This window comes from Bos indicus x Bos taurus, chromosome 2, assembly GCF_003369695.1.
Source record: "Bos indicus x Bos taurus breed Angus x Brahman F1 hybrid chromosome 2, Bos_hybrid_MaternalHap_v2.0, whole genome shotgun sequence".
Taxonomy (NCBI): Eukaryota; Metazoa; Chordata; class Mammalia; order Artiodactyla; family Bovidae; genus Bos; species Bos indicus x Bos taurus.
In genome coordinates this window covers 23,223,527-23,248,270 of record NC_040077.1, presented here as the reverse complement: position 1 = coordinate 23,248,270, position 24,744 = coordinate 23,223,527, and the positions used below count along the sequence as shown (strand labels likewise).

At 41.9% G+C, this 24,744-nt stretch overlaps 1 protein-coding gene across 3 annotated transcripts in view; it reads left to right on the top strand.

The window, feature by feature from the left end:
• Nucleotides 1–18,898, top strand: part of MAP3K20 (mitogen-activated protein kinase kinase kinase 20) — a 166,940-nt gene extending 148,042 nt beyond the window's left edge. For 2 of the 3 annotated variants that reach the window (XM_027557455.1, XM_027557447.1), the window contains exons 17-20: nucleotides 7,071–7,187; nucleotides 10,074–10,148; nucleotides 12,902–13,052; nucleotides 16,830–18,896. In XM_027557455.1, coding sequence (XP_027413256.1) covers nucleotides 7,071–7,187; nucleotides 10,074–10,148; nucleotides 12,902–13,052; nucleotides 16,830–17,530 — 1,044 coding nt within the window. In that variant the 3' untranslated portion in view covers nucleotides 17,531–18,896. Of the gene's footprint in view, nucleotides 1–7,070; nucleotides 7,188–10,073; nucleotides 10,149–12,901; nucleotides 13,053–16,829 lie in introns of all 3 variants that reach the window. The other variant, XM_027557437.1, reaches the window with a different exon arrangement.
• Nucleotides 18,899–24,744: the final 5,846 nt, after the last annotated feature.

Here is a 24,744-nt window from a genome sequence, read left to right as displayed (position 1 = left end):
TCTATTTAGAAACTTTACCTCTATCCTGATGAGTTCTTTTTCTTTCCTTCCTTCTTTCTTTCTTTCCTTTTTTTTTTTTTTTTTTTTTTGTGAGAGGGAAAAGGGATGTCTATGTTTAGAATCACATGTATTAGCCTAGGACTCCAAAGAATTTTAAACAGCTTGCAGAGAATGTAATAGTGATTTCTCACAAAGAGATACTTAATTTAGCATTAACTGAGTGTTGTTTAGAATGTTATCTTCACAGTGTAAGAGTTTCTGTTTTACTTGGCCAGTAATCTTAATTCAGAAAAATTTTTCATATAATTGGCAATGCAGAAGCAGTTCAAATGGAATGCTTTCTCATCCTCCATTAACCACATACTTGCTCCTAAAATTATCCAGGTATTTCAGCAGCTGCTGAGATAAATGGTACATATCCTGGGAGCTCAACAGAATTCTTTTTTTCATCAGTTTCCAATGCAAAACTCCCCTCTCCCCAACAGAATGTCACCCACGTCTTGTAGGTTTGCCCTGAGGGGCAGACTGTCTAGCTAGTAGAGAGGTTTTGCTCTTCAGCCCCCAGGGAGGAATTTGCAGGCTTTTGCTCCTGCTCCATTGCCTTCCCCCTGTGGATTAGTAATTAGCACTCCCCAGAGATGTCCAGGGCACAAATTCGAACAGTGGGGATCTTCTTGGGTGGGAATCTAGTTGTGAAATGAAACTCTGTGGTAGTTAGGTCCTGCTTGTGCAAACAGAAGGGAGAAGGTTGTTTCTGCTTTGGAAAGTGGCAGTCCTCCCTAGTCATGAAGCCTAAGCCAGGGCTGGAGGGAAGTGTTTGTGATTCCGGATTCTGGCCCAATCAGTCAAGAAAAGGAGCTTACAGACAGTGAAATGGCACCATATTCACATTTAACAATGGTCTTTTTCAACAAAGGAGAGGGAAACTGGCTCTGTTGGACTTATTGGAGACTCAGTATTTCTGTCTCTGCCAGGGAGTCCTACAAAAGAACCCACAAGATAATTTGGACTGCTTGTTGACTTTGGAAGGTGGAACTCCTCTGGACTGTAATTCTTACTTTTGTTAACCCATAACAAGGAAAGTTCAGGATTCAGACAAGTCTGAGGGGAAAGCTACTCTTCATAGCACAATAGGTCTACTTGGTTTAGTTCTGAACTCCACTTCTTGCTCTCTGTGTGATCTTGGTCGAGTTAACTTATCCTTCTGTACTTCAGCTTCCTCGTCCAAGATAAGGCTCTCTGGCTGTCCATCACATTTCACAGCCACTGTCCCTGCGGTAATCTGCTGGTTTCTATTAGGAGGGCCACATCAGATCTGTTGAAACTGGAAAGGGCAGAATTGGTGCTATCTAATCCATCTATGTAAGAAGATGTGAGGGTTTTTTTATTTCTGTTTACTTCATAAAAGCAGTTGTGGTTATGTTGCCACTTGGCTACACCTTCTTTTTTCCAACAAAGTCCCTGGCACCAGAGTTAGTCAGTGTCCTCTGGGTCAAACTCCTGCCCAAGGAAGCTGCTTTGACACAGCCTGTCCACTCTGGCCAAGTCTCTAGTCTAGACAATCTTTGGACCTTCCTGCCTCACTTACCTTCTGGCCCACTCCCTTAGATGGCTGCTAGATGACAGGTTGGCTAATGTAATAACAAATGGGAGCTCTGTTGGTGACCAATATTGGCAACAATAGTAATTATTTCTTTTTTTATATTAAATTTTTTTTATTGAAGTATAGTTGATTTATAATGTTGTATTAATTTCTCCTATACAGGAAACACATATGTTTGTGTGTTCAGACACTTCAGTAGTGTCTGGCTCTGTGCAACCCTATGGACTGTAGCCTTCCAGGCTCCTCTGTCCCTGGGATTCTCCAGACAAGAATACTGAAGTGGGTTGCCATGCCCTCCTTCAGGAAGTCTTCCCAACCAGGGATCAAACCCGCAATCCACATCTCTTACGTCTCCTGCATTGGCAAGTGGGTTCTTTACCACTAGCACCACCTGTAAAGTCCTATATATAGATATACATATATATGCATGTATATTCTTTTTCATATTTTTCCATTATGGTTTATTATAGGATATTGAATATAGTTCTCTGTGCTATATAGCCAACCCTGTTTATTCAATCTATACATAGTACTTTGCATCTGCTAATCCAAAATTCCCAAGCCATCCCTTCCCCAAGTAATTATGTCTTTGGGAACTCCTAATTTGGCTCTGGCACAGCGCTGAGTACTTTGTTTACATTATCTCATTTAGTCAAAATACAACAACCCACTCGTAAAGAACACTAAGATCCAGACGGGTTATATAATCTGGCTGAGGCTGGGGGCAAAGTGGCAGAACTGGGATTCCAGCTCAGGTAGATGGACTTTAAACTTGTGATCTTTCACCTCCCCTAGAAGGCAATGGCACCCCACTCCAGTACTTTGCCTGGAAAATCCCATGGATGGAGGAGCCTGGTAGGCTGCAGTCCGTGGGGTCTCGAAGAGTCGGACACGACTGAGCGACTTCACTTTCACTTTTCACTTTCATGCATTGGAGAAGGAAATGGCAACCCACTCCAGTGTTCTTGCCTGGAGAATCCCAGGGACGGGGGAGGCTGGTGGCTGCCGTCTATGGGGTCGCACAGAGTCGGACACGACTGAAGCGACTTAGCAGCAGCAGCAGCAGTGATGGCTCAGTGTATGACCCTTTTCTATACTGTTTCCATTTTAATAGGATTCCTCAACACCTTAAACCAGATGAGTGAACAATAGAACGATTGCAGATGGCCAGAGGTGAAATGAGTTTCAAAAAGGAGTCCTTCGAGCCCCCATGGGCTCTCAGAGAATAGAGTTGTCTGCTTTTGATTTCTGCCTGTCAGGATGGAGAGTTGTTCACTGACATCCAAAATGACTCTTGAATGTTTCCGATTCAAATATCAATACCCACATTTCTGTCATTCACATCAAACCAAAATCAATAGCTCTCCCTAGCAAATTGAGTGGGTTTTAAACCAGAGCCAATATTCCCACTATCTGGTTCCTATCACTAGCAAGAAACTGAAAAGCTAGCAACTGTGCCTTTAAAATTCTATGTTAGGCTCATAAATATGTAGAATTTTTATTTTTAGTGATACTGTTGATGATTTAATTCACCTCATCCATATGAGGTCCTTTCCAGTGACCTATTGGTTAAGAATTTCTTCTCCAGCATCCCATCCATGGCTGGGTCCTGTGGAATTCAATAACTTGTTTAAATCCTGGGAGTCGTGGAGAATGCTCTTGGACACCTCTGGCTCATCAAATGACAAAAATGCCAGGAACACCTTCATTTTTAAAATTTAAAATGAGTAGATTTTAATTTTTAAAAATTAAAATGGGTAATTTTAAACAGTAAAATTTAAAGGATTTCATTACTTCATTTGTAGATTGCTATTCTTAACTAAGGAACAATGAAATCACTGATACCCTGAAGATACCTAGGAGTTATATCAGGTGGCTCGGTGGTAAAGAATCCTTCTGCCAGCGCAGGAGATGCAGGTTCTATCCCTGGGTTGGGAAGATCCCCTGGAGAAGGAAATGACAAGCCACTCCATTCTTGCCTGGGAAATCCCATGGGCAGAGGAGCCTTGTGGGCTACAGTCCATGGAGTCACAAGAATTGCACACGACTCAGCAACTAAACCACCACGGCCTTGACACATTAAGTTAATCATCTGGGTGAACACTTCATATTTCCTTTCTTTCTCTCCCAGCTTTGTAACCACGAGTACCTACTTTTTAATGAATGGATAATGCCCCTCTTGTCTTATAACTTCTCTGATTATAGTTTTATTACTTCTCTCGCTATCTTCTTTTATGGTTCAGGTAAAAGGCTTGCTTTAAGATAAGAGAAAAAGAAATTAAAAAATTAAAGGTCTATAACCCTACATGTAGATCCTGTTTCTCCACATTGGATTTTGGAGAACAAGCAGCTAGGGCTGCAGAGGAGGACCTGTGACCACTTGTTATTTTGGTTGTATTGGCAAAGTCTTCACTGGCCCTGCTCCTTCTGGCCTGTGGTCAGTAGCTGGTCCCACTCTGGAGCTCTGACAACCAGCCAGAGAGTCCGTTCTGTACCTCCCAGCTGCCCTTCCCTATTGCTTTCTCCTCCAACTTTGGAGCCAGGCAGCTCTGTGCTTTTCTAATCCCACCTGTATCACTTCTTGGCCAGGGAACCCTAGAAAAATTCCTTAATCTGTCCAAGCCTCATTTTTCTCACTTGCCTGACGGGAAAATAAAGCTAACTTGCAGGGTCATTATTGGTATCAAATAAAACAGCACAGTGTCAGTAGCCAGCAAGATGCCAAGAGCATGGTAAGCACCCCCAGCCTGGGCTCCCTCTGAAGCCCCTTCTGTATGCAGAGCTCCCCTCAGTCTCTGATTGGCAGGGGCCTGCGGTCACAGAGGTGAAACAGAGAGTGTCAGGCATTTGCACCACAGTTCAAGGTCTTTTAACTGTGCTTTTGACTAACTTCATTCCAAAACTTGGAAGGCAGAAAAAACAGAACTAAGTAAACTCGTCTTTTCTAAGGCTTTTTATTCTAGCCATTGCCTTGAGGAGGCTCTTGCTATTTCAGAGAAGAGCAATCATGACTCCAAAGAGTCATTATCCTGCCCAGTTATCTCAGGGCTCACGTTGCCAGGGTAGCAGTGGCTCCAAAACAAAGAAATACTGAGAGATTTGTCAATTCTGAGCGACTAATTTGACTTGTGTTAGCCAAGAGCAAGGTTTTCATGTTATTGAATAGAACTTTTCCTTCACTAATTGGCTCTCCACCTTATGAACGTGGCTGGGCAAGGAGGGACAGTCGCCTCAGGCCTGGGCCCTTCTTGATTCTGCCATTCCCCTAGAAGCTTTCCTAAAATGTAGGCCCCTCCAGCTTCCTGCTGAAGCCAACAGGTTTTCAACAGTCTCTTTGTTCCTGTTCTTCCACTAATAATTGTGTCTGAGCTTGCTCAGGGACCATTCCAAGTCTGCTGGTGTGAAAGCATGTTTTGGTTTCAGGGTGTAAGGTACTTAGTGCATTATCCTTAATCTCTCAGAATCCTTTGTTATCTAATAACATAAGAGAGAGGATGAATTTATGATCCAGGGGTCAAATTTGGTGCACAGACTGGTTTCTTTTTCCTTTTAATTGCATACACAGTGTTTATCCCCCAACATTTTTATTGCTGCATTTTTCTAAAAGCAAAGTTGAAAAAATGTTATAGAAATTCTTGCATACTCACCTCCTAGATGCAAACAGAAGCATTTTATCCCACTTGTTTTGTTACATCTCTCTATCCTTTTAGCCATCTATCAATCCTTATTTTTTGATGCATTTTAAAGTAATATGTAGATATCAGTATACTTTCTCCTAAGTACTTCAGTATGATAAGAAATGACCACATGTTAAGTATACACACTTAAGTTTTAACAAATACATATACCTTTATAACCCAGCTCAGATTCCCTGGTGGCTCAGTGGTAAAGAATTCACCTGCCAATGCAGGAGATGTGGGTTCTAAGCCTGGGTCCTGCAGATCCCCTGGAGAAGGAAATGGCAACCCACTCTAGTATTCTTGTCTGGGAAATCCCATGGACAGAGGAGCCTGATGGGCTACAGTCCATGGGGTCGCAAAGAGTCGGTCACAACTTAGTGACTAAGCAACAGCGACAATATAATGCAAACTTCTATCAGTAGAGCATTAGCATCCTTGGACATTCCCCTCATGTGTCAATTGCCATCTGCAGAAGCAACCACTTTTCTGAATATTTTCCACTGTAGGTTGGTTTTGTCTATTCTAGAAATTCATGTAAATTGAAGCCTTAGTTTGTTCTTTTTCTTGTACCAGATTTCACTCACTGTAATGCTTTTGCGATTTATCCATGTTGTTGCATGTATCGATAATTCATTCCTTTGTATTGCTAAGTAATATCCCACTCTATGAAAATATCACAGTCCATCCATTCTCCTGTTGATCAACACTTGGCCTGTTTCCAGTTTTCTTTAGCTATTATGATGCAGCTGCTCAGAAGAATACCAAACAAGTCTTTTTTCATTTCCCTTGGGTAAATACTTAGGAGAAGAATTTGTGGGTCATAGAGTACATATATGGTTAGTTTTGTAATAAATTGCCAAAACTTTTCCAACAGTGATTTTACCATTTACACTCCCACCAACAATCCAATAGCTCCAACTCACAACCAACATTTGATGTTCTCAGTCTTAGCCACCTGATAGGTGTACAGTGGGATTTCACTGTGATTTTAATTTACATTCCCCTGGTGATTAATGTTGTAGAGCACTTTTTCATTACATTATCGTTTTACTGAAAATTTAATTAACGTACTAACATTTAAAAAACCAAGAGGTTTCTTATAAGAATCAGATATCCAACTTTTTATGAAACGTTTAAGGACCTATCAAGACTAGGCTCATATTCCCACATGGGAACAATCAACAGAAGATGAGTGGTGGCTTTAGGGCAGTGATCCTTTAGATCCCAGAGAGCCGAACCCTTCCCCTGATGCCTGCCCCAATGGTTGGGCTAATTATCCATTGCCATATAGCCTCACGTTTCCTGTTAAGAAGAAATGAAGCTGTTTCTTGAATCTGTGTCATTATTAACACTGGGAAAGTGAAAGGTAGATCAGGAGAGTCTTATATTTCAAAATAGTGGGAAGACCACATTTCTTTGTGTCAATGGGGAAATATCCCTACAATGTTTAGCATGTAAATTAAATGGGTCTATTTTGAAAGGTTACAATTTAAGGCTCTTAACTGCCTGCCTTTACTCATTTTTATCTGCCTGGCCCCTTTAAGGTGTGGAGTTTGCAACTCCTATTATAGAACACTTAGATTGATAAATGGTGTCTCAAGACTGCCCCGCCTGGGGGTTATTTAGATATAGAAAGAGATCTAATTTCATGTCCTTTTATTGATAAAGGAAAAAAAAAAATTCCAATAATACTTCATTGAGAATACTTCATGTGTTATAAAACATTGAGACTAAAAAAAAAAATTGCTTTACTTTCTCAAATTCTATAATTTTTCTTTTAATTCCAGGACTGTAAGTGGAAAATGTATATGGAGATGGATGGGGATGAAATTGCAATAACCTACATCAAAGATGTGACATTCAACACTAACCTACCTGATGCAGAGATTTTAAAGATGACAAAGGTAGGGTTCTATTTACGGCTTAAAAGCTTTTTTGAATTCACAGATATCAAACAAAGACATTAAAATACCCCAGTGGTATGCTTTTGTGCTCATGATGTTCATACCAGCTCAGCTTCAAGCTGGCTGTTGAAAGGCACATTTTATTTAGCAGATTGAGATCATAATAGTTTTTTGTTAAAATTCCACTTATGCTGTGTGAACTAAAAAGTACTACAGAAAAGTGTCATTTAATTTTTTTTTAACTTTCTTCTGCATTTCTTTAGGCATATTCTGTCATTTATTAAAGAAAAGAAAATGCTAATGATGAAAATATTTACCTTGAATTTTGGGTCATTTTAAACTTTAAAAAACTTGTCAGGAGAAGATTTTTTGAATTTCTGGAAGGACTTGGATGAGAGTATCCAAAAGGCACATATTGCAGTCTTCATGGTTTCCTTGAATTCACCCCTGTGAATTCCTGGAGTGACCAGACAGGATCTTACTACTCTGGGGTCAATAGTAGAAGCACACCCATTAAAATGCTGAAGACAGACTTAGAGAAATGCTTAGCTTCTCTTCAAAATAATCATACTGAAAATATACATATAAGACTTCAATTGTAGAAGGTCAACCACTCAGTTAAATAACCACAATGTTAACAGGACAGTTACCCTAAACGTAATAAAAGGCATGAACTCTATCTACTACACGATCGACTGCTTATTCGGTTTCAGGGAAGAAAATGAGGCTGGCAGCAACAAGACAGGGTGCAGACACAAGTGGGGGAAGTGAAAAAAGCCTTCAAATCCCCAGCATTAGACTTGCAAATGTGTTCCCTTCCCAGGCACGAGATTGCTAACCATTCACGTGTGAAAAATCCACCTGCAATGAAAGAAACCAAGGTTCAATCCCCGGGTTGGGAAGATCCCCTGGAGAAGGAAATGGCAACCCACTCCAGTATTCTTGCCTGGAGAATTCCATGGACAGAGGAGCCTGGCGGGCTATAGTCCGTGGAGTGGCAAAGGAGTCAAACATGACTGAGCAACTAACACTTTCACTTTTAATTTACAAGCATATGCATCAAGTAGATTGACTTGATATTCTTTGTTGGATTGCCCCTGTGTACTGGAAGTTATGTCATTTATCTGTAAAGGTTATGATCTGCTTTCACCTTTCCCTTATTCTGTTGGGACAGACTGTGTTTTGGTGTCTGGGAGCCTGGACACACCTACACTTTCTCTTTCCTCCCCACCTGTGCTGTCTCTGGTTGCTACCGGTTGTTTGTGGCTTCAGTGTCACTGAGAAGCAAGTCACTGCCTGCTAACGGAAGGAAGTCACTCAGAGCAAAAATAACAGGGTGGAGTTATAAAACTAAACATAGGCGTTTCTGCTCTAAGGCTATATATGCATTCCAGAGGAACTGTATCTTCTGCAAAATCATGCACCAACATTTACAAGGCTTCTGGGAGAAAATAGGACTGGGCTGGACCATTCAAAATCTGTAGGACTTTTCAACATCAACAGAAACAATAAAAAATCCTAATTAAGGAAAGAAAAAATACCAAGATTGATTCTTGTCCCAGAAGAGACTAGAAGTTGGCTCCACACCTAGACAAGCTTTGTCACTAACTCTCCTGCCTCCCATCTGTTCCTCTAAGGGCCCATAGTCTTTCCTAAAAGTCAATCTCTCTCCTCCAAGAGGCCTATGTCTCCCTCTTCCCTTTCCTCTATAAACATGGCATTTAATCCTAAATTCTTTGAATTACTCATTTTCCCTGGGTATCTCCCGTGTATACATGAGGTATAAATGTTAGTAAACTTCTCTTTGTTTTCTCATGTTTAAAAAAAAAAAAAAAGCTCAGTTAAATCTCTACCAAATTTGCTTTGTACCCATTTCATGGTCAGCCAGTCATTTGCAACCTTAAATCTGGAATGACGAGCTGGGGGGTGGGAAGAGAGTGGAGATTCACCTCTAATAAAGACCACTTTCATCTCACTTAAAATAGGACCCAAAGCATAGGCTTCTTCATTACTCATTTATCTTAATGTAGTCAGGAAATGACCCACCCACCCCCAGTTTCATTTGTGCCCACAACGTTGCTGGGTATCCTGATATAACCAGATAGCAGAGTGGTTATGAAACCTCTAAACCAGCCACTGCCTGCACTCAGAAAAAGGGAACACATGTATACCTGTGGCGGATTCATTTTGATATTTGGCAAAACTAATACAATTATGTAAAGTTTAAAAATAAAATAAAATTAAAAAAAAAAAAGAAAAAGCACTTTAGGGTCTTCTTAGATTGTTAAGGATTTTTCTTAATTGTGAAAGAGCTTTCTGAGAAGTCTCCCAGATATTAGCATGAGTTAATGATCTAATGATACAACTGAGCGATGCATGAGAAAAGAGAAGATTGTGGGAGACAAGATTAGCTGTTTACAAACATATAAAAGGATGTCTTATAAAAACCAAACCCCCAAAGATCAGACGTTAGCATGTTGTGAGTAATCACATGGGAACAAAGAGGGCTTTTCTAATAATCTGACATAGTGGCGTTCATGATAGCCTGACATCACACCCTATTTGCCAATTGTGTACAGCATGACTGGCCTCCAAGAAACCTACGCTGTAGCAGGGCAGGCTGTATTAAGGCAGTTGTTGTTGCTGTTTAGTCTCTAAGTCATGTCTGACCTCTGTGACCCCACGGACTGTAGCCCGCCAGGCTCCTCTGTCCATGGGATTTCCTAGGCAAGAAGACTGGAGTGAGTAGCTGTTTCCTTCTCCAGGGGATCTTCCTGACCCAGGGATTGAACCTGTGTCTCCTGCATTGCAGGCTGCTGCTTTACTGCTGCGCCATCAGGGAAGCCCATACTGTAGCACTACACCTTTCTAACTTCTATTTTTCAGCCCCCATTTGTAATGGAGAAGTGGATTGTAGGCATCGTGGAAAATCAGACTGTAGAATGCACTGTCACATATGAGGTAAGCCTGGGTAAGGGGTAGGGGAGAGGGGGCAAGGCCGTTGGCTTCACCATCAGTTTCTCCAAAGGGGTTTTTATTTGCTGCCTCAGGGTGTTTAGCGTTTATTGGAAGAGAAGCTATTTAACCACCATGAATATAGGAAGATCAATATAATTATTCTAACAAAGTAACGAAAGGAAGGAGAACAGGGTGCTTACCTAGAGATTGAAGTATAATTCATTCATCAGATAATGATTGAGCACCTTCTCAATACAAATGTATGCATGTGCGACACACTAGGGATATGGAACAGTGACCTAAACAAAGCTCTGCCTTCTTGGTGCTTCGAGTTTAACGGTGAGGGTAGATCAGTGAGTGATTCTTCACAAGGACAGGGTACAACCTCTATTACTACCATCAAAACCAGATTCCATATATTTAATATATGAAAAAAATTGAAAAATGTACAAACAAATATTTTAGAAATATTTGCTTTAGAAAAACAAATATTTTAGAAATAGGTGCTATTAAAACTAAAATTCATATATTTAGCAAGTGCCTACCAACAGGTACCATTCTGTGATTTGTTTGTTTAGTCGCTAAGTCATGTCTGACTCTTTGTGACCCCATAGACTGCAGCACACCAGGCTCCTCTGTCCTCTACTGTCTCACAGAGTTTGCTCAAATTCTTGTCTGTTGAATAGGTGATGCTATCATTCTGTGACTAGGGTGGACTAAATCTAAGTCTATACTCTCTCAAGGTTTATATATACTCCAGTGGAGGGCTAAAGATAATAAATAAATTAGTAATGTCAGAGTGATAAGTGAGAACCAGAAAATAGTGAGACTCTGGGCATTAGATTCAGTGGTCAGGAAAGACCCTTTTTCTCAGTGTGAGGCAGCAGGGAACAGCAGAGGAAGGGCAAAAACAAAAGTTTGAAGCACAGAGGACATGACAAGGCTAGAGAGGTGGGCGGGGCCAAGCATAGAGCCTCCTGGGGCCGAGGTGAGGAGTTTGGACTCACTGTAAACGCCATGGGGGGTGTTTTAAGTATTCTGCTGCTTTAAATGATCTAATTATGTTTTTGAAAAGAGCAAGATCTTCATGGTGGTGGAACAATCTGCTTCACAAGGTAGTTTTCTCTACCTGGGAATGGGATGGAGGGAAATAGTTATAGCAGAGTCTTGGCACATGTGGAGATATGGTTAGTATGAATGTAGTTAGTACGCAGCTACCCTCACTAGTATATATGTAGTATGTAGTTAGTATGCAGCTACCCTCAGTAGGACATGCCTTTCATTCATTCAGTCCCTTATTCATCTAAGAAACATTTAGCAAGGATTTACCAGGACCTAGACACTGTAAGCGGAGAAGGCAATGGCACCCCACTCCAGTACTCTTGCCTGGAGAATCCCAGGGACGGGGGAGCCTGGTGGGCTGCCGTCTATGGGGTCGCACAGAGTCGGACACGACTGAAGCGACTTAGCAGCAGCAGCAGCAGACACTGTAAGAGGAACTCACACCTGTGTTATTTCAGTAACCTTGTGCAAATACTCAAAGGTAAGGAGCACTATCGTCATGTGGCAGCTAGGGAAAAAACTGGCTCAGAGAGATGAAGGGTGGTCCCAAGGTTTGGGGTGGTCAATGAGAATCCGTGGGGTCACCAAGTTCCTCCGAGTGTGAATAGTTTCCAGCCTTCCTTGGCTGTTCTAGCCATTCCCTTCCCAACAGTAAGATGAGGGAAGTCAGCCTCGAATGGACTTCCTATGCTGTTGCATAGTGATGGTCTTCTGAGCTGCCACGGATTAGCATTTTTAATATGAGAAGTCCAAAGCCTGGCCAGTCCACTTATTCAGGATGACCCAATATTGGAAGTCAGTTAGGATGACAGGCAATGATTTATCCTCCCCAGCCAGGGTACATGCCTGTAGGAAGGAGGCACTGAGAAACAGCCTTAATTGTCAAAGAGTGGCTCGCAGGGCACAGACCTAAATAAAAGAAGTCGACTGGTCTTGAGGAACTGGGAACCTGGGAATCTAGAGCCTGTTGACCACTCCCCAGTACCAAGGAAAAGCTCTCTTTTTAGTAAGTGGACAGTAATAACAGCCAGTTTTCATCTCTGCCTGCCTTAGCTCTGGAGACACGCCTCACCAAATTCTTCTCTTCTCTTTCTCTCTCCCCTGCCTCCTCCTCTTCTCCTCCTCAGACTCCAGGATGATGTGATAATTGTGTTGGTAACAGTCACTTCAGGGCTTTTTAAAAAATATATATTTTCATAACCTTATCAAATCCTGAGAGGTTCTTCAGTCTTGTCTGATTTGTGGCACATGGTAATGAAGGGGTAACTGGGCCCACCAACCTACCCATACTTAACCAGTTACCCCAATGACCGCAGGCAGTCCTGAGCAAAATAGTGGTCAGATTTTATTTATTCAGCAAAATATCTGTTTTCAACTACTATAAACATAAGACATTGTATTTCATTACTCATTAAACAAAGAGGTAAGTTGAGATTTACCAACAAATTCTTAGAGAAGACAACCACCTTTTTAAACTACTGTAGTCCACTAAGGAATAAAGGAGTTAAATTTTTTTATTTTAACCATATTACCATATTGAGGCAAACAGTGCAAATATTTTACCTCATGCCTTATGACAGCGTTCTAAAGAGTTACCTTGAACAGATAATGATAACCTGATTTTCTTCCCTGTTTTATAAGCATGCATATATCCGGTTGTGTGTTTCTCTCCCTATTTTTTTTTTATTCCACAGAGCGATGTTAGAACTCCAAAAAGCACTAAACACATCCATTCGATTCAGTGGAGTAGAATGAAACCTCAGGATGAAGTGAAGGCCGTCCAGCTTGCCATTCAAACGTTATTCCCCAACTCAGAGGGCACCCCTGGGAGCAGGTCTGACTCAAGTAAGTTAGTTGTGCTCTAGACAGGTTCCAAAGTGGAAATGTCAAAAGTCTCACATCAGGAATAAGGACCAGTCTGTAAGTTTATATAGATTTTTTTTTTTTTTTTTGCTGTGTGTACAGCTTGCAGGATCTTAGTTCCCCAACCAGGGATCGAACCTAGGTCCCCTACAGTGGAAGAGTAGAATCCTAACCACTGGGTTAGGGAATCCTTATTTACTTATTTAGCTGCGTTGGATCTTAGTTGCGGCATGCGGGATCTTTCAGTTCAGGCATTTGAACTCCTAGTTGCAGCGTGTGAGATCTAGCTTCCCGACCAGGGATCAAACCTGAGCACCCTGCACTGGGAGCAGAGTCTTAGCCACTGGACCACCAGGGAAGTTCCTCCCATAGAGATTTCTAATATCATGCATGCATGCGTGCTAAGTCGATTCAGTTGTGTCTGATTCTTTGTGACCTTATGGACTATATACAGCCCGCCAGGCTGCTCTGTCCATGCGATTCTCCAGGCAAGAGTACCAGAGTGGGTTGCCATGCCTTCCTCCAGGGGATCTCCTTGACCCAGGGGTTGAACCTGTGTCTCCTGCAGGTCCTGCATTACAGGCAGATTTTTTACCGCTGAGCCACTGGGGAAGCCCTCTAATATCATACTTCCTCCTATTTTTAGAATATTGGCTCAGTCGTGTCCGACTCTTTGCGACCCCATGGACTGTAGCCTACCAGGCTCCTCTGTCCATGGGATTTTCCAGGCAATAGTACTGGAGTGGATTGCCATTTCCTTCTCCAGGGGATCTTCCCGACCCAGGGATCAAACCCAGGTCTCCCACATTGTAGACAGACGCTTTACCGTTTGAGCCATCAGGGAAGTCCTTATTGGCTTTATACACAGATTATATGGAAAGTAGAAATTATGGGCTTGGAAATAAGAACATATTATAATACAGTTCCATATTCAAGTAACTATCAGAGAAGATAAAAATTAATGATTATGTCCTATTGAAAAATATGTATGTATATTTATATACATATATATTTAGTTTCCAAGACTGTAGATAAAGATAAGAATTGTCTTCCATGTCCAGCACACATTCCTAGGAAGTCACTGCTGTCACTGGGGCAACCTCTTGAGTCCTTAACACCACAGATCCATCAAAGCAAAAGAATGACAGGGCAAGCAAGAGAGAGGGCCGGGGGTCAGGGGTTGATAAAAGTAAGGGAGGAAGAAAGGAAAGGAGGAGAGAGAAAGAGAAACATGAAATGCATATGCTGGGTAGTGGTGATAATAATTACAGATACTATAAAGAAGCCATTTAGACATGACTTAGAGTAAGACAGGCTGCCTTGTTGATGAACTGGTCGTTATTTGCTAGCCTCAGGGGAAAAGTTCTGACCTTCACCTTTGCAGACCCAGAAACTCTAATACAACCCAGACTCAGGCTAACAAACACTCTGGAGATGGATACATAAACCCCTGTGCAAATCACCTTTTGCCATGAGAAACATACCTTCCCAACAAACCAAAAACACATGTTTTCTGACCAATGCCTCTTTTTCCCAATAAGAAAATACCTTTGATGGAGAAGGAGATGGCAACCCACTCCAGTGTTCTTGCCTAGGAAACCCCATGAACAGAGGAGCCTGGTGGGCTATGGACCATGGGGTCGCAAAAGAGTCAGACTCGACTTAGCAATTAAACAACAATAATTAATCAGGGTTCAAGTGTGTGTCCTTCCATGATCTAACCAACACAGCAGTTTAAATCCCTCACTTGCTACATTGTAATAGAAATAAACTCTTTAAAAAAAAAAAAAGAAAAGAAAATATCCCTGAGAAGTCATAACAGAAGGTTCTTCGGTGGCATGGCAACAAAGCGCCCTGATGGCTACTGTCGCCGAGTTACGAGAGCCCAACTTCTGTGTCCTCCGCCGTGCGGACCGGCTTCCCAGGCACACCAGGTGCTCTAAATGCCCACTGGCCAGGGGCCCCAGGATCCTGGGCAGTATTCTAAACCCAGCAACAAATTATTTGACAGCATGCTAGACCTGCTTTGCTCTGTCAGCATGGTTGATTGGGTTATTTTTCTTTCTCATTCTAAAGTTCTTAAACCATGGGTTTTAACTATACTAAAATTTACCATCTTCCATCACAAAAAGTCCAGAGGAAGGCCCGGCTCCAGGTACAGTAAGATAAGGCGCTCAACCATGTTAAGGATGAGAAATGAGCCTTGCCTGGTTTCTACTCTGCCATCCTTAACAGGTTGCCTTGGTCCTCAGCCTAACTCCTCTCACATTCACAGTCATTGTATAAAGATATGGTAACGCCCACAGGAAATAAGAGGTCAATCCCTTCTCTGTTCTCATGCTTGGGAGGGAGAAAGACTTGCTTAGAGACCCCTTTGCAGACTGCCTTTCAGGTCGTTTTGGCCAGAGCTGAGCACCTTGTTCATTCTTAACCATGGTATCATATGTATGGCTTGGACTAATCGAAGTCTGCCTTAGGGCTGGATGTGATCAGCTTTCCCAGTGCACATGGCTCTGTGTAGGGGGTTGGACACTGAACAAGATTGGCATTCTGTTGGAAGCTAAGATTTCGGGGAGGTCCAAGTGAAGGGAAAGAAGCATGTGATGGTTGGCTGAAGCCTGTGAGCCTGAACACAGGAGGATGCCTATGTCTGGATGCACCCCTCACCTGAGAGGCACGAGGCATTGATGCTGGCAGAGGGAGTGGGCACACTCTGTTCCTCTCCAGGAGCCTCGCTGGCACAAGCAGGGCTCAGGGAGGATGCCAGGGAACTTGGGATGTGGGCAATGCAGGCCCTAGGGAAGACAGAGAAGATCCAAGGTGGGAGGAACTTGCTTATTCATAAAGTATATAGTTTACTAAGTGGCTGTTAATTAAGCATTTTCTTTTACTGTAACTTCTTCCTGTTTGCCACAAAGCTTCATTTTTCAGGCAGAAAACTTCTTATTCCTGAACCTCAGGAATCTCTCCTCTGGAGATATAAATTGTCTTTCTTCCAATCTCTAGCTGTCTCAACCATTAGAACCCAATCTCTTTTATCTGCATTTAGTGTTCTTGAGTATTTAAAAGTTCTGGTTAGCAAAAAGCCTTTTGTTGACTAAACATGCCCCTGCCATCCAAAGACACTTAAACAGTAATTTCTAGAAGTGACAACATGGCTAAGTTGAGAAGAAGATAGAATTTAGATGCAGTATTAGCTGAGTGAACATGGGTCTGGTCACTTCACCTCTCAAGCATCAGTCTCCTCCATTATAGAATGATATTATTAGTATTGACCTGGCTCAGTGGTAAAGAATCTCCCTGCCAATGCAGGAGCCACAGGAGACGCAAGTTTGATCCCTGGATGGGGAAGATCCCTTGGAGGAGGAAATGGCAACCTTCTTCCAGTATTCTTGCCTGGAGAATCCCATGGACTGAGGAGTTTGGCAGGCCACAGTCCATGGGGTCACAAAGAGTCAGACATGATTGAGTGACTGAGCATGGTTTCTAAGAAGATGTCAGGGAAATTAAATGATATACTGTAAGAAAAGCCTTTGGAAGAGTGCCAGCATATAGCATACATTTGGTAAGTATAAATGCCCCTGTTTTTTTTAAATAAATGTTTATAATAAAGGAAATGTTCTGATACCTAGCCTAGAATTATGAATGGTAATGCTTAGAGCTTCCCTAAGAGGTTTGAAATTTTGTGAGACAGTCTTATGAATTAGGCATGCAGCTTTACTGTGGCTTCAAAGATGCCCATTTCCATTTCTTCCACAGACGCTGATTGCCAGTGGCTGGATACTCTGAGGATGCGGCAGATTGCATCTAACACTTCCCTACAGCGCTCCCAGAGCAACCCCATCCTGGCGTCCCAATTCTTCCCCTATTTCAATGACCAGGACTCCTATGCAGCTGCGGTGAGGCGGACCCAGGTGCCCATTAAGTATCAACAGATTACACCTATAAACCAGTCCAGAAGCTCCTCTCCTACTCAGTACGGACTGACCAAAAACTTCTCTTCTCTGCATCTTAACTCCAGGGATAGTGGCTTTTCCAGTGTTAATACTGACAGCTCTTTAGAGAGGGGGCAATACTCTGGTAGAAGCAGGAACAAATATGATCGAGCTAGTCACTCACTGAATTCTTCTCCAAGAGGAAGACACAGTGGGAAAAGTCAGCACTCCACTCCTTCAAGAGAAAGATATTCTGGAAAATTCTACAGGGTTTCTCGGTCAGCACTCAATGCTCACCAGTCACCTGACTTCAAGAGAAGCCCGGATGCCTCCCATCAACCCAGGACCATCCCAGGGATGCCTTTGTGCACTGACATGGACTCACGAGCCAATGAGGAGGAGAGCAAAGTCAGTGAAGGGGGATGGACAAAGGTGGAGTACCGCAAGAAACCCCACAGGCCCTCCCCTGCCAAGAGCAACAGGGAAAGACCCAGAGGAAACTTCCGAGGAAGGAGAAACTTTTGATGAATTGAACTAGTCAAGCTTTTCTTAGTATTTTGTTTTCAATGTAATGGATTTTGATAATGTGCTGCCTTCAGATAGAATTAACAAAAGACAATGTTTCCCTTCCAGGGGGTTAGAAAACACCTTCTAAGAGAGCCTATAGCCAAAACAAGGCCAAAATTGTGGATGTTGGTTGTCCATTGTAAGTAACTGGACTTAAAACATAACTATATATATTTTATTCCCCTGAATTACCATCTTTAGAGAAGGGAATATACCACTGTATTACCCTAGCCACTGCTTTTGTGATTAGCAGGGCCTGGACTAGGGTGAACTTAAATGCAGAAACTTAGCTTAAATAGGGCACTCATCTTGGGTGCAAAATTTAAGGGGGAATTGAAAGCTCAATAATCAAGATTAATAATATTCTAGTGCAATACTTAAATAATATTCTAGTGAAATATTTAAATAAATGAAAATTAATGCAAAAAATTAATGATAAACAAAAAAAATCGAGATTCTGGAGAAAGACAGGATCAGTATTACTGGTTTTTCCTTTTGTCTAAGGCTCCAATATGGCTTGGCAAGACTCTGTTACTGGTCCTGTCTTTATTTAAAAATCTTATATTAATATTTTGTTCATCATGTATTCTTTGCATTAATTTTCTCTTTAAAAAATATTGCATTAAAATATCATTTATTTTGATTACTCAGGTGGGGCTTTTTTAATGCTTCCTTAAATTTTGTATCCAAGGCAAGTGCCTCACTTGCCTTGCCCAATCTCCACACAGCCGGTTAGTATTTATTTTAGTAAGTCATTTGGGTTTTTATCTTAGTCAGAGCTGAATTGACTTGGCTTGCCATTTTTAGGCAATAAAAAAGGTTATTGGACTTGATCATAATGCCACATATCATTCCATGAGACTCATCAGAAACCAGAAATCTAAACTGCTTAGGAGATTTGTGGTTGTTTCTTTCCTAAAGCTCCCAGGGACTGCAATCAAATATTATTTTCTATATTTTGCCAAAGGAGGAGCCAAGAGGGGAAAACAAAGGTCTGTAAAGTCCTCTTGGGATGTCAGAACTCTAAAATCTAAAAGAAAACAGACACAGAACAGAATGATAACATCACAAGCTAAAAGTCAGAGAAATTTAAAATTACTATCGTCCTTGTTAGAGCAAGACAGTAAATACCATCCTTGTAGCAAGAAAGCTATAAGCAGCTCGGGGTAAAGAGGTGAATGGTATGGGTGGGAGGAAGCTGACCACAGTTTAGGACAGGCATTGTGGAATCTGGCTTGGGAAATCCTACATATTTTTACAAATCAAAAAAGCCTGGTGGCAACAAATGTACTATATGTCAAATGAATAAATGTTATTTTCAGTACATTCTGAGTTTCTGTTCAACATTCACTAGCTCTGAATATCAACTGTTCTTTGCCCTGCATAGAATTCTCAGTGCTCTGTAGAAATCTGATTCTGGGGAATTGCCAGTGTTGGGGGTGATTCTCTTTTAATAGAAACCAGTCATCGAGTACATGCATATATTCCTGGAGTAATTGCCCTGCTCTAATACGGTCCTTGGGGCCTGGGGTTGGTTTGGGCAGCATTAAAGAATCCCATGGATAGAGGAGCCTGGCAGGTTACAGTCCATAGGGTTGCAAGAGTTGGACACAACTTAGAAACTAAACCACCACCACCACAAAATCTAAGTTATAGGAAACAACTTCACCTGTGTGGAAAGTTGTGACCTAACCATCAATCCAACAATTCAACTGTATAATTCTTATTGTTTAACACCTGCATTTACAAGCAAAAGTGTGACATTAGGCACTGAGGTCCTCTTTTCCACTGTGGATGACCAACTTCTCCAAGGATTTAAGTTCGACTGTAATCCTTTCTCATGAAGCTTATATCAACCACATCTGTTTTCAGTTATTTTTCCCTTTGTCCTTTGTTCATGTTTAATTTTTTTAAGAGGGCTAATACAAAGTATGTTATCTTCATAGCATGCTGCTTCTAAATAAGCAATAAAATACTTTCTTTGATTAGGATTTTTGGATAAGTAGCTAAATGCAATCTAAACTAGGTCACTCTGATGGAACATGGAGTATGGATTTAATTATTAAACAAAAGGTTCATTCTGGGGAATTATTTAAGACTCTAGTTTAAAAGGTGTTATGCCAATAATTGCTTGTTTCATGCTTTTTCCCTTGCTTTCCTGGGCTATTCATTGGAGAATCCTACCTGGTAGTAAAATGACTCAATGACCTCATTCCTAGTTAGTGCAGTAGCTAATCACAAAGAGGTCATTCCAACACTGTACAAAATTGACCACCTCAAAAGATCTCATGAAAAAATTCCTGTCACCTCAATGCTCCTAGTCAAAACCAAAATACGAACATCTGTGGTCTGCTTCTTGGTTGAAAGAAATTATTCTTATTATTAAAGAAATAATAAGGGTGGATGTTATTTTTTTTCCTAATGATGCTTATTCATCCAAAATTGCTTGCCATGTTGCAAGATGAATGTAAGTGAAGAACAGAACAAGGATTAAGAGGACTTTTTTCCCCATCAAGTTAAATCAGTTGCAAGAGGCTGACGTTAATAGCAACAACAATCAACAGCAAAAACAACAACAACAATGAAAAACCACCAGGGATACTTTAAGAGGAAAAATCATAGTAGGAACAAATTAAGAAACTCTACCTTGAGTTAGGCACCTGTAAGTGTGGGGGTGTGGCAGACCCTCAGTACGCTTCAGATCAAGTCTGAAACACCTGGATCTGTACTGGTTGCTACCAAAGAGGCAAGCATTACTCCAGGCACTGCCCAGGCAAAGCATGATGTTTTGCTCTCTGCATAGTCACTAGACAGCAATGCTACAGCACTGACCTGAATAACTGAATAATCCTACATATGTAAAGGAGAACTGGAGATTACTTACCAAAGATACTTGAGAAATATATATAACCTGGTCATTGTTTTCAACCAATTTCTGAATATTATTCATAAAAATTATAAAAATTAAACTGCAATGTTTAAAAATATTCACAGTAAAAAAAAATTCACAGTAAAATTTAAAACAGTAAAATCTGGGATAATTAGATGAAGACACAAAAGAAGACTCACAGTGGCAGAAGTGATAATGGTAAAACTTGGTATGAACAACAGAAAAAATGGTATATAAAATCTTCATTGTAAAACTTTCATTGAAAAGAACTAATCCTATGGGGGAAAATCAGTACAATAAAAATTAATATGAAAATGGGAAATAGTTTTATTATGTTGAATAGAATGCATGTGTGTGTGCTCAGTGTGGATGCTCAGTCGTGTCCAGCTGTTTGTGACCCCATGGACTGTATGTCGCCCACCTGGCTCCTCTGTCCATGGGATTTTCCAAGCAAGAATACTGGAGCGGGTTTGCCATTTCCTTCTCAAGGGGGTCTTCCCAAACCAGGGATCAAACCTGAGTCACCTGCATTGGTAGGTGGATTCTTCACCAGGAAAGCCCGTTAGATGAAATATCAGGGAACTGAATTGGCATAATGACATGCAGAGCACATCATGAGAAACGCTGGGCTGGAAGAAGCACAAGCTGGAATCAAGATTGCCGGGAGAAATATCAATAACCTCATATATGCAGATGACACCACCCTTATGGCAGAAAGTGAAGAGGAACTCAAAAGCCTCTTGATGAAAGTGAAAAAGGAGAGTAAAAAAGTTGGCTTAAAACTCAACATTCAGAAAACTAAGATCATGGCATGTGGTCCCATCACTTCATGGGAAATAGATGGGGAAACAGTGGAAACAGTGGCTGACTTTATTTTTTGGGGCTCCAAAATCACTGCAGATGGTGATTGCAGCCATGAAATTAAATGACACTTACTCCTTGGAAGGAAAGTTATGACCAACCTAGACAGCATATTCAAAAGCAGAGACATTACTTTGTCAACAAAGGTCCGTCTAGTGAAGAATATGGTTTTTCCAGTAGTCATGTATGGATGTGAGAGTTGGACTATAAAGAAAGCTGAGCGCCCAAGAATTGATGCTTTTGAACCGTGGTGTTGGAGAAGACTCTTGAGAGTTCCTTGGACTGCAAGGAGATCCAACCAGTCCATGCTAAAGGAGATCAGTCCTTCAGTGTTCATTGGAAGGACTGATGTTGAAGCTGAAACTCCAATACTTTGGCCACCTGATGTGAAGAGCTGACTCATTTGAAAAGACCCTGATGCTGGGAAAGACTGATGGCAGGAGGAGAAGGGGATGACAGAGGATGAGATGGTTGGATGGCATCACTGACTCAATGGACATGGGCTTGGGTGGACTCCGGGAGTTGGTGATGGACAGGGAGGCCTGGCATGCTGCGGTTCATGGGGTCGCAAAGAGTCGGACATGACTGAGCAACCAAACTGAACTGAATGACATTCTTCCTTAACACAAACATTTCCCAGTAGTTATATATAGTTCTGATCACATTTTATCCATAAATAAGTGTTTAAAAGTCCAAGGGTCAACACATCAAGATCGGAATGTCCAGTGGTTCAAAACGGCAGGATCAAAACAGCCTGCACACAGCTCACAGCATTCTGACTCAATTGCAACAGTTCCAAGTTGAGAAATACCAAATATTTTATGTCTCCCAAGTCTCTTTATAACTTACCATTTCACCTCAACAGGTTGGTACATATACGGCATGCTTCTGAAACGCTGGCTCAGCTACAAGATGCTGTGATTCGGTTGTGCCAACTTATCATAGAAACTCTAAATTAGAGACACTGTAGTATTGGAGAAGGAAACGGCAACCCACTCCAGTGTTGTTCTTGCCTGGAGAATCCCAGGGACAGGGGAGCCTGGTGGGCTGCCATCTCTGGGGTCGCACAGAGTCAGACACGACTGAAGCGACTTAGCAGCAGCAGCAGCAGCAGTGAGGAGGCTTATAAAATCTCTTGCCATCACTCGGGTTTGAGAAGCTGCAGTTAAGCCAGGATGGCCTGGGGAAGTCAGAGCATAAGACCTGGACCCAGCTCTATTTGCTGCTCCTGGAACTGGTATATGAGATTGTGGAGGTGGAAAAAAACACTAGATCCGTGGTCAACCTTGTCGAGGCTTTAGGGTAGCAGGCACCAGTGACTTTTCACTCTATTGCCCTTTCCCTTTGACTCGCTGGCTGGCCAAGCAATGCATGAGCAAATTAAGAGAGTGAAAGAATGAAGTGGACTTGTGTCTCAGTGAACTCCAGGAGTTGGTGATGAACAGGGAGGCCTGGCGTGCTGCGATTCATGGGGTCGCAAAGAGTCAGACACGAATGAGCGACTGATCTGATCTGATCTGTGATCTTGTAGCTCATTCAAAACTAAAAAAAAGTCTACCCTCCATAATCAATGTTCTATTTACTCAACTGTCCCAAAGAAATTGCTTCCCTACCACCTAGGTGAGTCTCACTCAGCCCTCAAGTTCCAGCTGTCATCCTGGAAGCCCTCTGTCCACAGTTCCAGTCACTTTGCTCATTCTGAACTCCTCTTGGAGGCATCTTATCACTTAGTCCCTTGCACCATTGCTTAAGCCTTGTGTTCCCACTCCCCTGAAGGCGCCCTGGGAGGACAGTACAGTGGTGCCCAAGAACTTGGCAATGGGGAAATACAACTAACCACCAAGAATCCATTGATGGAATGGCCACAAACACCACAATACCTCCCAGGGCTGAAAAGCATGCATATATATCAGACCAGAGACATGAAACGATGCATCTTCTAGAGGTGGTAGAAGAGTTAGGACATGGGTTTGGGGACAGACAGAGGTGGTCAGCCTTAGAAGCCCAGAATAAGGCAGTCCACAAAGGAAACGGTTAGCCATACTATCCACACCAAGCCTTCACACAGGGCATAATGTGCCCAATCACTCCTAGAGACCAGTAAGCATCACAACATTGTCCAGCAGAGCCTTTCCCAGACTGATGTGAGAGTCTACTTGGTTAGGGAAATATAAACTTTTTGTGGAGATTGTCATTCGATTGGGCTCCTGCTTACCTTTTCTGCATCACTATCTGCCTCTCCTCACAGAAATCAAACTGAAACGCTGCTATGTTCTCCCTTTTCTTCAAAACTCCCTCCACCCAGCTTCCTCTGCACTGTCTGGCTGAGTCAGCCTTTAGCTCTCTGCTAAGACCTTGCTTCCTCCAGGAAGCCCTCCCTGATCCCCAGGCCTAGGTCAGGGCTCATCCTCATGTGTTCACACAGGACCTTGTGGTTAATCAGATATATCTCCCTTTGTTGAAATCATCCCCAAATCTGCTCCTCTGTACTCTTTCATAGATCACCAGTGTTATTTCCAACACACAATTGGTACTCAATCTGTTTACTGAATGAATACATTAATTGGCAAATATATTGATCAAACTAATAAACCATCAAATCATTTAAATTCTTGTTCTAATCTCATGCTCATTAAGTGACCTTAACAGGATTCTCCAATTTGCTTTACAGTTACATTTCTAGTATTGAAAAAAAATTACCATTCTGATTTTATACATCAGTCTCTCATGAGTTTTGCCAATGTGAATTGGCCCCTGAGAACAACTCTGAGACACTGATTTGATTTGGGGGCTTATTGAGAATTCCTTGGTGATCCAGTGGTTAGGACTCAGCAGTTTCACTGCTGTGGCCCAGGTTCAGTCCCAGATTGGGGAACTAAGATCTTGCAAGCAGCATGGTGCTGCCAAAAAACAAAAGGGGGGATGGGGGCGCTTATCAGTGAGAGCAGATTCTGGGTGTGCCAAGGCCCCCAAGGAAAGGCCAGCCTGTTTTTCCCAAGAAGTAACCCCTTGTGTCATAGTAAACTATGCTCATTTTCCATTTTGAGTTTTTGTACCTAGTATAGCACAATAAATAGCAGATCTCAAGAAATGCTTGTCACAGGAATAGAAAAAGCATAAAAATATTATGTATGTTCAAGAAATTGACACAGAGACATTGTCCTTTCGGACGCTGATAGAATCTCATGCTATAGCTTTTCTTTCCAGAGGCCCAAAGGGTGGTGGTGTATTTTTGTTTTGTTTTGCCTGTGCTTCGAGCCTTGTAAGATCTCAGTTCCCCAACCGGGGACTGAACCCCAGGCCAGGGCCATGAAAGTGCCAGATCCTAACCACTAGACCAGCAGGGAACTCCTCCCAAAGCTCTTTTTTTTTTAATGACTATTAGTTGTTCCCGATCCCGGTGCTCCTTCTAAAAGTACGT